Here is a 12,702-nt window from a genome sequence, read left to right as displayed (position 1 = left end):
GGGTGGAGGCTGAGCCATAGGCTGGCATCTGCGATCTGCACAGTCTGCTTGTGTGGATGCTTCTTTTGAGACCCAATGCAGTTCACTAGCTCCTCTGTTGAGCGAGAGACTTGAGTTGGGGGTCTAGCTAACTGTGGTTCGAAAGAGCATTTCTCATGGGCTCTGTGCATGCTGAAGAGGGTCCCTGCCCTGAGAGCATTTCCAGTGCGGGATAAGGTGGGGAATCAGAATGCAGCTATAGCCTCTGCACCCCCAGCAAGCTACCCTCTTTGTAGAGAGACTGGGTGTTAATAATGCATGGTTGTGTTGGGGAAAATCCGAAGAAACTTCCCCTTCCCCCCCAGATTTCTCGGCCAACTCAGTGGGCCAAATTGAAACAGTCTAGATTTGGGCAGGGAAGATTTGCGACCCTGAGAGAGATCATAATCTCAACCAAGTATGGCCGGAAATGTAAATTATAGCTATGGAACTGTGAAGAATCACATAATTATATCAAAATTAAAAGGGAAAGTATGAGTGTGAACAACATCTTGTAGAGAAATTACCACAACCAGATGTATGCAAATTGTTCCCTAAGTAGAATAAGGCAACCTTCCAGGACATTCCCATGAATTTATATTATATGGACACTGACATCCCTATCTAAAGCCCATCTTAATTACTGTTTTCCCTTCCAATGAACCATTTCCCCCACCGTGGGAGATACTTGTGTGCTGTTGGCTAAGTTAACAGTTACACGAATTTCAAGAAGTCTATCTTTGTTTTTAGAAGACTCTTTTGTAGCTGCCGTAAGCGCTTTTTAGGTAAATAAAAACAAAGGAAAAAGAAACTAAGAGTTCCTAAGTGCGCTAAACCTGAAATGGTTTAAAGCTGATTATATGGCCCTGAATTTGCTTTCTGCCCTCACGGCACAGGCCGGGGCTGGGGGTAGGGCATCTGGGTCCAGTCTCCAGCAAGTCTGTCCGTGACCTCCAGCCAGCCTGATCTTGTTTCGGTTTCCTCACGGTCAAACTAGGATGGGCGCCGTGTCCTTACCGATGTCAGCAACGTCAGCCAGCAAAGAGCTTTCACTGAAGTTTTACATCTAGTGCTAACACTTCGAAAAGTTAAAAAGTTGGACATGACCATAAAGCAGCGTTTCTTTTGCATTTAAAAGAAAACTTTTAAAATGTTCTAAACATAATACATGTGCTATCACTATATGTACGTGCTGTGGGATCCGTCCCTAAAGCAATAAAAATCATCTTGTTAAAAAATTTCCCAATCTGTTAGCAACAAGCAGAAGGCCTAAGTGTCCTCCAAAACCAACGCTCAGTCTCACGAGGTTGGCAGGAACGGACTGCTCTAAATCGTTTTACGTTCCACATTGCCGTTACTTTATTACTAAGCCAACAGACTGCAAACCGAGGCCTGGAAATAGAATATGAATTAAAATTTCAAAAAGAAACAAGAATTGGATCCTAGAAATGCCACAATGATTAAGCCTAGTGTAATGGTACATAGTCCTTTCAGTGCGGGCTGTAGCACTAAAAAATAAAGTAGAACGTACACATGTCTGGGTTGCTCTTAGGGGAGTAAAAGAGCACTGTGGATCTGAAGTCAAGGGCTGGTCTTGGCACTGACTCAAGCTTACTGCCTCCGGCCTAGGCCCTGAGCTGTAGGGCTTCTCCATTTCCAGCCCTGCTCTCCCCTCCTTCCGTCTGCTCTCTCCTTGTCGCATTGCACCCGAGGGTGGAATGACCCTTAATTTTCTTTTAGGAACCCTAGGAAACTTTTGAAGTGCTTTCGTGTTTCTTGAGTTATCTAGCTGAACACATGTTCATTGAGTACGTCGTGCTACACAGGTGAATAATACGAAGGTGAATAATACATGGTCCCTGCCCTCACCCTGCTGGAGAGCTGAGGGCCAGTCAGGCTGAAAAAGGACATACACCCGTGTCTTGCTATTCTAAGGAGAGAGCACCTCTGCTCATGCGCATCAGGAGGGCTTTGTGGTAGCGCTTCTGTCACTCGAGCCAGGCCTGGAGTGGGGAGACAGTGGGCACGGGGGAGGGAAGGTGGCCCCGTAGGATGCCAACACCCAAGCCAGGGGGCAGAACAGAATCACGACAACCAGTTCGGTCTGGAAATGCAGACAGGGCGTGTGTGGGCGCAGGCGCATGCGCAGTGCGGGGGCGTATAGGGCGCCCCCTTGGAAAACAGACTGGGTAGGAGGACGGGAATGGGGGCTGTCTTCAAAGCCCTGCTGAAGACGTTGGCCTTTATGCTGACGGCAGTCGGAAGAAGATGGAGAAATACTGGTTCAAGTCTGCTCCTAATCGGGGGACCTCACCTGCATGGGTTGTGCCCACCCCCTCCTGATCTTTGTTCCCTCCCCCCACAGGAGCATCCCCAGCCCCAGGAAGAAGGGCTGGGGAGCATTGGTGAGAGGGTCCACTGCATACCCTATGGAGGATTTGGTAGCAGGGATGGTCAGTGGGTGGCTTCCAACCTCCACATCAGCCGGCCCTAGTGACAGCTGGTTTCTGGGGCCTGTATCAAGCTTCTGACATTGACTTTGACTCCAAGGAGAAGGATATGAACAAGGTACTGCTTGGCTTCCTACTCAGGGCCCCCTATGACCCAGGCTTCGAGGCTCACCGGGACCTCCTCATGGCTGGGGGTGAGACGGGCTGGGCATCAGAGGTGCCAAGGCGGAGCAGAACTGGACCCACTGAACAGACCATCGGGGCCCAGCCCAGTGTGCTGGAAGGGCTGGAGTCCTCCGGGGCCCGCTCACCCTGGGCAAGCAGTGCTGCGGAGGAAGTCACCACGGGCACTACCAACAAGAAGTGAAGCTGAGAGGAGCTTTTCTAAACCATCAGCAATAAAGAATAAACATCAATCATGCTAGAGGAAAGACCAGTTTTTCTATACTCTATCTTCTCTATAGAAAATGATGTTAAATTAATATTATGTGATGAACAAATAGTACATGGCAAAATGAAGGGGAAAAAAGTGGCTTCGAGGTGTGTCGCACCCTTAGTACATAATGATACATTATTTTTCTGGATTTTGTAGTATTTGTGACATTTGTCAGCTTTTAAAATTTTGTAACTTATTGTGATGTCTTTTTTAGTTTTTTTTTTAATGTTTATTTTTGAGAGAGAGAGAGAGAGACAGAGTGTGAGCAGGGGAGGGGCAGAGAGAGAGGGAGACACAGAATCCGAAGTAGGCTCCAGCTGACAGCTCAGAGACTGATGTGGGGCTCAAACTCATGAACCGTGAGATCATGACCTGAGCTGAAGTCAGATGCTTAACCGACTGAGCCACCCAGGCACCCCTGTCTTTTTTATTCTAAATAAAGTTGCTTTCATACCTAATTTTGTATTGGCATTTTTGTATTCTTTTTCTTAACGATTCTCCAAATTGAATAACCTTGAGGCCTCACAAGCTTGGGTCAGCCCTTGGATGATTCCATAATATTAGCTCAATAAATATTTGAGTAATTACTACTGCTATGTACATGGAGCTCCTAGGACTGAAGAACCCTAGGGAAGGAAAGTACATTTCAAATGAAAAGACTAAATAAATAACTGAAATGGTAGCTTGGCTGGAAAGTCACTGTCTTCATGACTGAAACCTTTTAAAAGTTAAGACAGCCAGGGAGCCTGGGTGGCGTCTGTCTCTTAATTTCAGCTCAGGTCCTGATCTATGGTTGTGGGATAGAGCCCTGTGTCGGACTTCACGCTAAGCGTGGAGCCAGCTTAAGATTCTCTTCTTCTACTCCCTCTGCCCCTCCCCTGCTTGCTTGCGTGTGCTCTCTCTCTCAAAAAGGGAAACTATTGGGACAGCCCATGTTGGGCTCCAGATGAACTCCACACACACCATGCCTACCTGACTCGAAGTGGCTGACCACTTAGGACTCTGCCAGCAACATAGTTATGTCACAATAATTTCGAATGTTCTTTCTACTCGTAACTTTCATCAGCTTCTTTTTCCAGTCAGGTTTCCCAATTTAAAATTAGTCAGGTTGTGTAAATATGAAGTATTCAAGAAGGAGGGAAGGTATAATGTAATTCTTCATCTGTTAACTTAATTTGCCAAAGTTTAAGAATGCTATTTAAAAACAAACGAAAAAATTATCTGGCTTCTAACCCAAGTCTCAGGAAATAATGATTTTCATAGTACAGTTGCTCAACTTGTTTTATATTATAGAATGCATACATTTGAACACGATAGGAACTTGTTTTAAAAAGCAATTTAATATGTTTGAGTTTGCCATATAAGAAATAATGGTTTAGAGGCCTGGAAAGTGCTCTAGAATGACAAGTCCCTGAAGTTACAATGTCTGTTTTTCAAAATCCAAACGTGGACAAAATATAGAAATCAGTGTCTTTCAAGCTATTGGACAGCAGGAAAGAAAGGACAATAATCCCTGAGAGATTGTAACAAACGAGGAAAGCCCTACAATTGCCCCAGATTACTCCTCGTGAGAGTTTCCAGACAACACACAGAGAGGGAGGCCTGAAGGAGTCCCACAGTCTCCTTGAGTTGAGGAGACAAATTGATCAACAAAATCCCAAAATCCTAGCTAGATTTTTTTTTTTAGAAATTAAAAAGCTGATTCTAATCATTAATACTGATAAATAGTTCAATGGAACAAACTAGAAAGTACATACGTAGATCTACACATATATGGAAGACTGATTTTTTTTTTTTAATTTTTTTTTTTTTCCAACGTTTATTTGTTTTTGGGACAGAGAGAGACAGAGCATGATCGGGGGAGGGGCAGAGAGAGAGGGAGACACAGAATCGGAAACAGGCTCCAGGCTCTGAGCCATCAGCCCAGAGTCTGACGCGGGGCTCGAACTCCCGGACCGCGAGATCGTGACCTGGCTGAAGTCGGACGCTTAACCGACTGCGCCACCCAGGCGCCCCTGGAAGACTGATTTTTGACAAAGGTGCAAAGGCAATTCAGTAGGGAACCAATAGTCTTTTCAGCAGATGGTGCTAGAAGAATTGTCTGTCCATATACACAAGTGAACCTCAACCCATACCTCACGCCGTATACAAAAATTAACCCAGAATGGATCACAGATTTCAGTGCAAAACCCCAAATATACAATTTTTAGAAGAAAATATAGGGGGAAAATTTTATAACCTTGGACTAGCACAGATATTTAGATACAAGACCAAAAACAACATACGTGAAAGTAGAAATCGATTCACCAAGAGGAAAAACTTTTGTCCTGTCAAAGACACGTTAAGGGAATTAACATGAAGGGAATTCTCTCTGCCACAGAGAGAGAGAAAACATTGGCAAATTACGTATCTAATAAAGGACTTGTATCTTTCAGAATATATGAAGAACTCTTAAAAGTCAATAAAGAAGAAAACAAGGATCTCAAGTAAAATAATGGGCCAACAATTGGAAGGGCCATTTCACCAAAAAAGATACACGAATGGCAAATACATACGTGAAAACATGCTCAGTGTAATTTGTCACTAGGGTAATAAAAACCCCAATTAGATAGCACTACACATCTAGAGCAGTAGCTCACATTATGAAGAGTGACCATCCCAAGTGCTGCTGAGAAGGTGGAGGAGGTAGAAAGCTCATTCATTGCTGGTGGGAATGTAAAATGGGCTAACCAGTTTGGAAAACAGCTTGACAGTTTTTTTTTTTAATGCTAAACACAGATCCACCACATAATTCAGCCATTCTAGTCCTATTTATCCAAGAGAAATGAAAGCAGAGGTCCATTTAAAGAATTCATATGAATATTCAGAGACTTGTTTGTGATAATCAAATACTGGGCGCTCCCCAAAGGCTCATCAACAGTTGAGTGGAGAGAAAGAACTGTGGTCTGTCCATGCAGTAAAATGCCACTCAGCAAAAAAGGAATGAACTATCAGAACACACTGCAACATGGACGGATCTCAAAATAATTTAGTTGAGTGAAAGAAATCAGGCAGCAAAAGAGAGAACATAATGTACAAGTCCAGTTTTATAAAAGTCTAGAAAACACAATCTATCGTGACAGAAAGCAGGACAGTGGTTGTTTGGGGATGGGAGGTGCAGGGACAGTCAGGAGAGAGGGGCTGCAGAAAGGTGGGAAGAAACTTTTGGGGTGATGGAAATGTCTGCTATCTTGCGATGGTTTCAGGGATACATATGTCAAAAGACATCAAACTATACACTTTAAATATGCACATTCTGGTATGTCAGTTGTACCTCAATAAAGCTATTTTTAAAACTTATGATTTGGCTTCAGGCACCTAGAGCAAGATACTGGTTTGAGAGCTGCAAAAGTCATGGAACAATCAAGATATTAACTATGCTTGGTTCTAAAACGTGACATTGTCTTTAACTGTGAAATAACACATTCTTGTTAAACACCCCAAAATAGGTCATAAAGTCTATACTGAGGCTCTCAGGACACACACCGATCACTTGATAGGTAACAAGTCATTTCAAATGGGTTTCACCACCTCCTTTTTTTCTCTTTCCTTAACTTGGGAAAGGAGAAGGTGGGGATATGAAAACAGATTTAATATAAGGCAAGATATACAACAGGTTGTTGGAAAGTTATTTGAAACCAGAAAATGGGTATCAGTATCCAAAAAATAAATACAAGGAAAGATTTTTCTTCACCTTTACCATTTTTTTTTTTTTTTTTTGTATACCCTTTCTTCCTTTCCTGTCCTTTTTCCCTTTCTTTCCTTCCACCTCCTGCCTCTTACCCCCACATCCCACCCCACCTTTGCTGGCAGGGTTGCCCAGAAGTTCAGACTATAGCACGAACTGGAACAGACTGTCCAAGTTCAAACCTCATGCTGTACTCCTGTACTCAGTATGGTATTTAAGATCTCATGCTTTAGCCCCCCCTGTCTGTAAATAGGGTAATACCAAAAGTTCCTTCTCTCCGGACTGCTGAGGATTAAATGATTTGATATAGGTAAAGCACTTAAAACAGGCAGAACCACGGTTAACAGCATGCAAGTGTTACCGTTCTCATGGCCCCTAATCTACGACAGACATGTTGGACTCCAATCAGTTAAATGGAAAAAGCCCTGGGCTCGGAGAAGACGGCAGAGGGCATGAGATTCCAGGAGCTGGAACCCAGTCCTGGCTTGGCCAGTCCCCAGCTCCCTGCCCCCATCTGAGCTACTGATGCATCAGAGCTTAAACTGTTTACTGGGGGAATGAGGACGGTCTCCATGGTCCCGTCCAGGTGTTAGCACTGCTTTTTATCGTTCACAGTTACATAAACATTATCAAATGAAAAGCTTTTTGACAACTGTTAGGCACAAGGGAGATTTTCATGTTACAACGTAGGTCATTCATTATTTAGTAAGAAAGACAAGTAACCTTGCCAATTATAGGGACGGAACAACTGATAAAACTTCAGCAGAACACCAAGTGACTTCTTCAATGTTTCATGAGAAATTTTAACACGCAGTTTATCGTCTTCCGAAATGGGACCCATGTGAAGTTCTGGATGGGAACTCCCGCTTCTCAAAGCTATGCATGGATCTCTTGCAAGTTTAAGAGTTTGTGTACTTTGCCTGTGGTGGACGGGGCACCACTGGCTTGGCCTTAGTGACCCCCATGCCCCCAGGAGAAATCACTTCAGAAGTGCCCTGGAGCTATTCTGTCTTCTCCCAGGGTGGCAGCAGGAGTGGTGAGTGAAGTAACCATAGAAAGGAAAGCTAGTCAGTTCACATGGCTTCCTTCACGGGAAATTCACCGGACTAAGTGTAACAATAAGTGAAACAACCTACCTATGATGCTGCCATCCAAGACAAGCTCTTGGCTTTTAAAAGGGGGCAGATTTCATGTGGAGACCGTCTTCAGTGGTGAGCCAGACAGCAGGGTTGTAATGTTACTTTGAAGGGGATACAGTATAGCCATGATGAGGAGGGAAATTTCCTCTGTTAACATCCTCCTGCAGTAGTGGTCAAGTGTGTGAGCAATTCCTCACACTTTAAAGATTCAAGTAACTTTTAGGAGTGTTATACTCCCATCGGGTCAGGTCCTTATCCAGAAACGGAATCACTCAATCTGTCCACTGAAGACATACTGACTACAGGGACCAAACAGGAATTTTATTAAAACAAATGGAGATTGATTAGCCCTCATGATGAGTCCCCAGTCCCACGGAGAGGATTTTTGATGTTCCTTCTAATTCCTAGCAGAAGTCTTTGCACTGATCTCTGCTCCCACAACGTGGTTCATTCTGTCATTTGCTGCTAGTGACATTCACCCGTCTCAACTGGCACATTGTTGTAGCTGTTTCGAGAAAGCCGGAGGTATCGGTAGCCTTATGGACACTGTGTAATCTGTTGGGGTAAGTGCCAGACTCCTGTCCCTTCTAGCTAGTAGTTTCAGAGATTGGGCAAGAGCAGTTGAACTGATTCAGGTATCTCGATGGGTCATTGTAAAAGACCAGAAGCAGGAACTGGCTTAGTTTGATTAAACGGCATCTAGGTTAGGGCTTGAAATTTTGAGTGTATAAATGTATGTGTGTGCCCATATATTTGGGATAGCAAACGGGAAACTCAGATTTTGACCTGATGTCCAAGATGAGGCTGGTTAAAGCGTAGTGAGGAATCTTTATAGATCACTGCTAAGTACCATGGGAAAAAAATCCTTTTAGTTTATTAAAACTTGGGAAATATAAGAAATAAAACACAACTCCACAGAAATATGAACTACCAGTTTAGTGTATTTCCAATAGATGCTTTTCTGTGCACATTTTCATATAGTTGAGATCAGATGTATACACTATTTTGCCTCTTACTTGCACTTAAGATGCTCTATGCATTCACTATTTTTGTAATTTTTTCAACGTCAAAATAATATCCTACTGTAGTTATATTCCAATATGGTTAACCACTTCCTTATTGTTGGCCATAGTGTTCTACTGTAATAAATAATGCTGTCATAAACATTTGTGCATAAATCATTATACCTTTTCTCCTTAGGACTATTTCCCGGAAATGACATTACAAGATTCAAGAATCAATACATTTTGAAGGCTCAGGACATTTTTAAGGGTATTTTGACACAAACATTTGGTAAAGTGTTTGTGTCAAAATACCCTTCTACCGGCTGTGTATGGGAATGTTCCAACTCGTGCCATCATTATCAGCATTGAATATTTTTAAAGTATTTTTCACGTTTTATTTATTTATTTTGAGAGAGAGAGAGAGCCAGAGCACAAGCTGGGAAGGGGCAGACAGAGGGAGAGAGAGAATCCCAAGCAGGCTCTGCACTGTCAGCACAGAGCCCGATGCAGGGCTTGAACCCACAAACCGTTGAGATCATGACCTGAGGCGAAATCAAGAGTCAGATGCTTAACTGACTGAGCCACCCAGGCACCCCGGATATTTCTTGAAAGAAAAAAAACCCTTGCTAATTTAATATTAAAACATTACCTTACTGTAATTCCATTCACATTTCTGATTACTGGTTACAATATATTTACTCTTTTGTTTTTCCTCTTCTGTCAACAATGTGTTCATGACCTCTGCCTATTTTTTTCCGTTTTTCATTCGCATTAATGAAATTTTGTTTTGCCAAGTCTCCACTGAAGCATTAATCAGACACTCACTAGAGGTCATTTTATTGAATTGATTTAAATATTTTATTTAAAGAAATATTCTCAAGACTATAGTTTATTGGTAGGAAAAATAGAAATCATACGTGTTTAAAGATCATTTTGTACTGACATTATGCGAAATCGACTTCTCCAAGTAACATTATTAGTTTCGCAGTGATACTAGTGGAATGCATGCTGCAGAAACATGGTTTTACCTTCAAATCTGAGCACATTACCCTTACATCAGAAAAGAAAAAGGGATAATAAAAAACGCCACTTGGGTTAGTTCAAAGTTTAGTAGACCACATCTGATTTGTTGAAGAGTGAGTTCTTTTATTTACCTCTTCAAGGAAGTGCTTATTTTTTTCACTTCTTTCTGTGCATCTTTATCCTATAAAGAAAATACAAATACACAATGAAATTTCACACACTTATCCTGCTACTCTAGCTACTTTGAAACAATCTTTGGTTGAGCGAGGGGATACTTTGTGAGGGACCATTACAAGGAAACTACAGATTTCTGAGATCCAGGCAGGATTCAGATCTCCGAGACCATGTGTAATGCAGAGAGCTACTCCCAGGCTGTTCCCCCACCGGGTCTGGAGGGGTGGGATACCGGAAGAAGAGATCCTTCGGTGTAAGCTGACATATTGGCCCTCACCACTGTGTTAATGGTAACATTGATTTTTTTTTTTTTTCAGCTGTATGATGTGGAAGAAGTCCTAGCCTCAGCAGCAGGATTGGAAGAAATTGGAGATTCCACTGCAAGATCCAGGCTAGCTATACATTTCATCACTGACATCATCAAGTAGTTTATATTAAAGGTGAAAAGCCATATAATATGTTTTCTACATGGTCTAATATATTCCACTTGTTATTTCTTTAAAACAAGAGTGGAGGTTAGAAACAGTGGCAATAAATTTAGATGGCAGGGTACTCCTATGCACTTTTGCATTTAACATTTATTGAGTACCTATAATTAGAAAGAATTTAAGGGGTGTAACAAATTAAAACAAATAGATGAGAACAAATGAACAACATAATATTTGGAAGTGGCTGTTAGATTAAACAAACAAACAAACAAACCTGGAAGTTCTTCAATAGTTTTAATCATAACGTAGTGTCTGGTCGATCAGATGTCTACCTACTAGCAAATCAGTATTTTTTCAAGGTTGTGAGAAACTATGATTAATGAATTTAGGGGATTAATGCATTATTTAAAATAACATATAAAAAATACGTTTATCTTGGTAATTCATGTTTATCTTGGTAACCCTGGGGATAGTTCAGTGCCTGGCACCGATAAGTCCCTCAGTAGGATACCTATTAGCAGTAACATTTCCCATTAATCGATGTTTACGGATCAATTTCTTGCAGAATAATGACATAAGCGAGAGAATCGTTTCAACTAGATGCCTAAAGGAATGAAGGAATGAACGTGCACAAACCAGAAGGAAAGATTTAAAATTAAGATCACAGCTTGGCAATATGTGTCCTCGCGCACCCCCACCCCCCCACCCCAATTCAACTGGCAGTGAACGCGCTCACCGCACACCCACAGCCACACCCGCCCACACAACACCCCTCCCGTTGTACCTTGTTCCCGGGGCTTCCATCCAAGCATTTTATTTATTTATTTGTTATGTGCAGGTTTTTTAGCTCAAAATGCCAGCTAACGCCGCTACCCCCAAACACGCTTTCCTCTGTTATTGCCCCAAATGTCTGCCCTTCCCACCATCAACCCTCATTGGGTACTCCCCCCAATACCACCCTCCTTGAGCCAACCTCCCACTTTTCCTCTTTTTCTCACACATGTCTACAGAGCTCCCTGGCACTCCTGTTAGGGGACTTGTTTTGAAGTCATTTTTGTATAACCAGCAATGCATTTGCTGAGAATATATTTTGGGGGTAGAGGATAATTGTCCTCTGCCATTTCTTATAGCTGTTAATCTCCTGGTCACTCTCCTTTTACATTTGTTTTTTAAGACTTTGGCACCTGGGTCACTCTCCATGCCAAGGTCTGCCATCACTGTTGGAGACATCCTAGTCCCCATGGACCGTGGATCCCACCTTCCTGGAGTTAGCCTCCTCACCTCCGATGCCCTCCCCCATCACCCCGGTGAGCGGACCCTGGGCTGTGTCATGACCTACAACTGCCCTACCTCTGAAATAGGTGTCCTGCCCTCTGAACACAACTGCCCGTCTTTTCGTGTCATTTATCCAATTACTCTCAATAACAATAATTTTTCAACTTCCACAGATTAAGAGATTTTTTTTTCCTTCTTGTTCTCTGCCAGCTTTCTCCTGCTTTGACTTATTTTTTTGTTTGTTTGTTTTGCCTTGACTTGTTTTCTACCCACTTTAGACTCTATATCCAGCGACCTTTGAACTAAAAGACAAAAGCCCTTTCCCCCTCTGTGGCACCTGCCCTGGGTCTCTACAAACCCCCAAGTCCACAAATCCGTCAACTTTTCTATTGTGTTGGCAACAAAAAAAGAGAACCCTGATGCGCTCTGGATGCCTTTCTGACCTCCTAAGGGCCTCCCTTATTCTCCCAATTATCTCCTCACTCCCTGGTCGTTCTTGAATCCTTCCTTCTTTGCGGACCTTCTCGTCATTTAAATATGCTCCCCTATTTCCCATCTAAAAAAACACAACAATTTCTCACCTCTGGCACCACTTCTCCTCTCTTCCCCATCAAACTGTTGGGAGTGCATCTACCAGCACCGACCGCGTTGTCTCAGTGCTCTGCACGGTCTCTGCGGCTATCGTTCCACTGACAACAGTCTGGGTTAAGATCACCAGTGACACAGACATCATTGAACTCAGCTCATTCCAGTCCTGACTTCTCCAGGGTTTCTGACAGAGGTGACCACTTCCACCATCCTTTGGCTTCTGAGGCCCTGTCTCGTGGGGTCACTTCTGCTGGTCTCCCTTGTAGCTTCCTTTTCCTCCTCCCCTTCCATTACACTGCTGTTTCTCAAAGCTGATCCTCTGCCTGTTGCCTTTCAAACACTACATAACTTCACTGGGTGACCTCTGCTACCTTGTGGCTTCAGACATCATTTATGTGGCAAATATAAAATCAGTTTATGGATTTGAAAATCTCACAAAC

At 42.9% G+C, this 12,702-nt stretch overlaps 1 protein-coding gene across 6 annotated transcripts in view; it reads right to left on the bottom strand.

Annotated features, from left to right (window-relative positions):
* Positions 1 to 9,605: 9,605 nt before the first annotated feature.
* Positions 9,606 to 12,702, bottom strand: part of RMDN2 (regulator of microtubule dynamics 2) — a 78,816-nt gene continuing 75,719 nt past the window's right edge. For all 6 annotated transcript variants that reach the window (XM_040496544.1, XM_040496547.1, XM_040496545.1 and 3 more), the window contains one exon: positions 9,606 to 9,978. In XM_040496544.1, coding sequence (XP_040352478.1) covers positions 9,925 to 9,978 — 54 coding nt within the window. In that variant the 3' untranslated portion in view covers positions 9,606 to 9,924. The remainder of the gene's footprint in view (positions 9,979 to 12,702) is intronic.

Source organism: Herpailurus yagouaroundi, unplaced genomic scaffold, assembly GCF_014898765.1.
Source record: "Herpailurus yagouaroundi ecotype Mexico unplaced genomic scaffold, PumYag 188, whole genome shotgun sequence".
Lineage (NCBI taxonomy): Eukaryota > Metazoa > Chordata > Mammalia > Carnivora > Felidae > Herpailurus > Herpailurus yagouaroundi.
The sequence above is the reverse complement of the archived record's forward strand: the minus strand, read 5'-3'. Positions and strand labels throughout refer to the sequence as shown.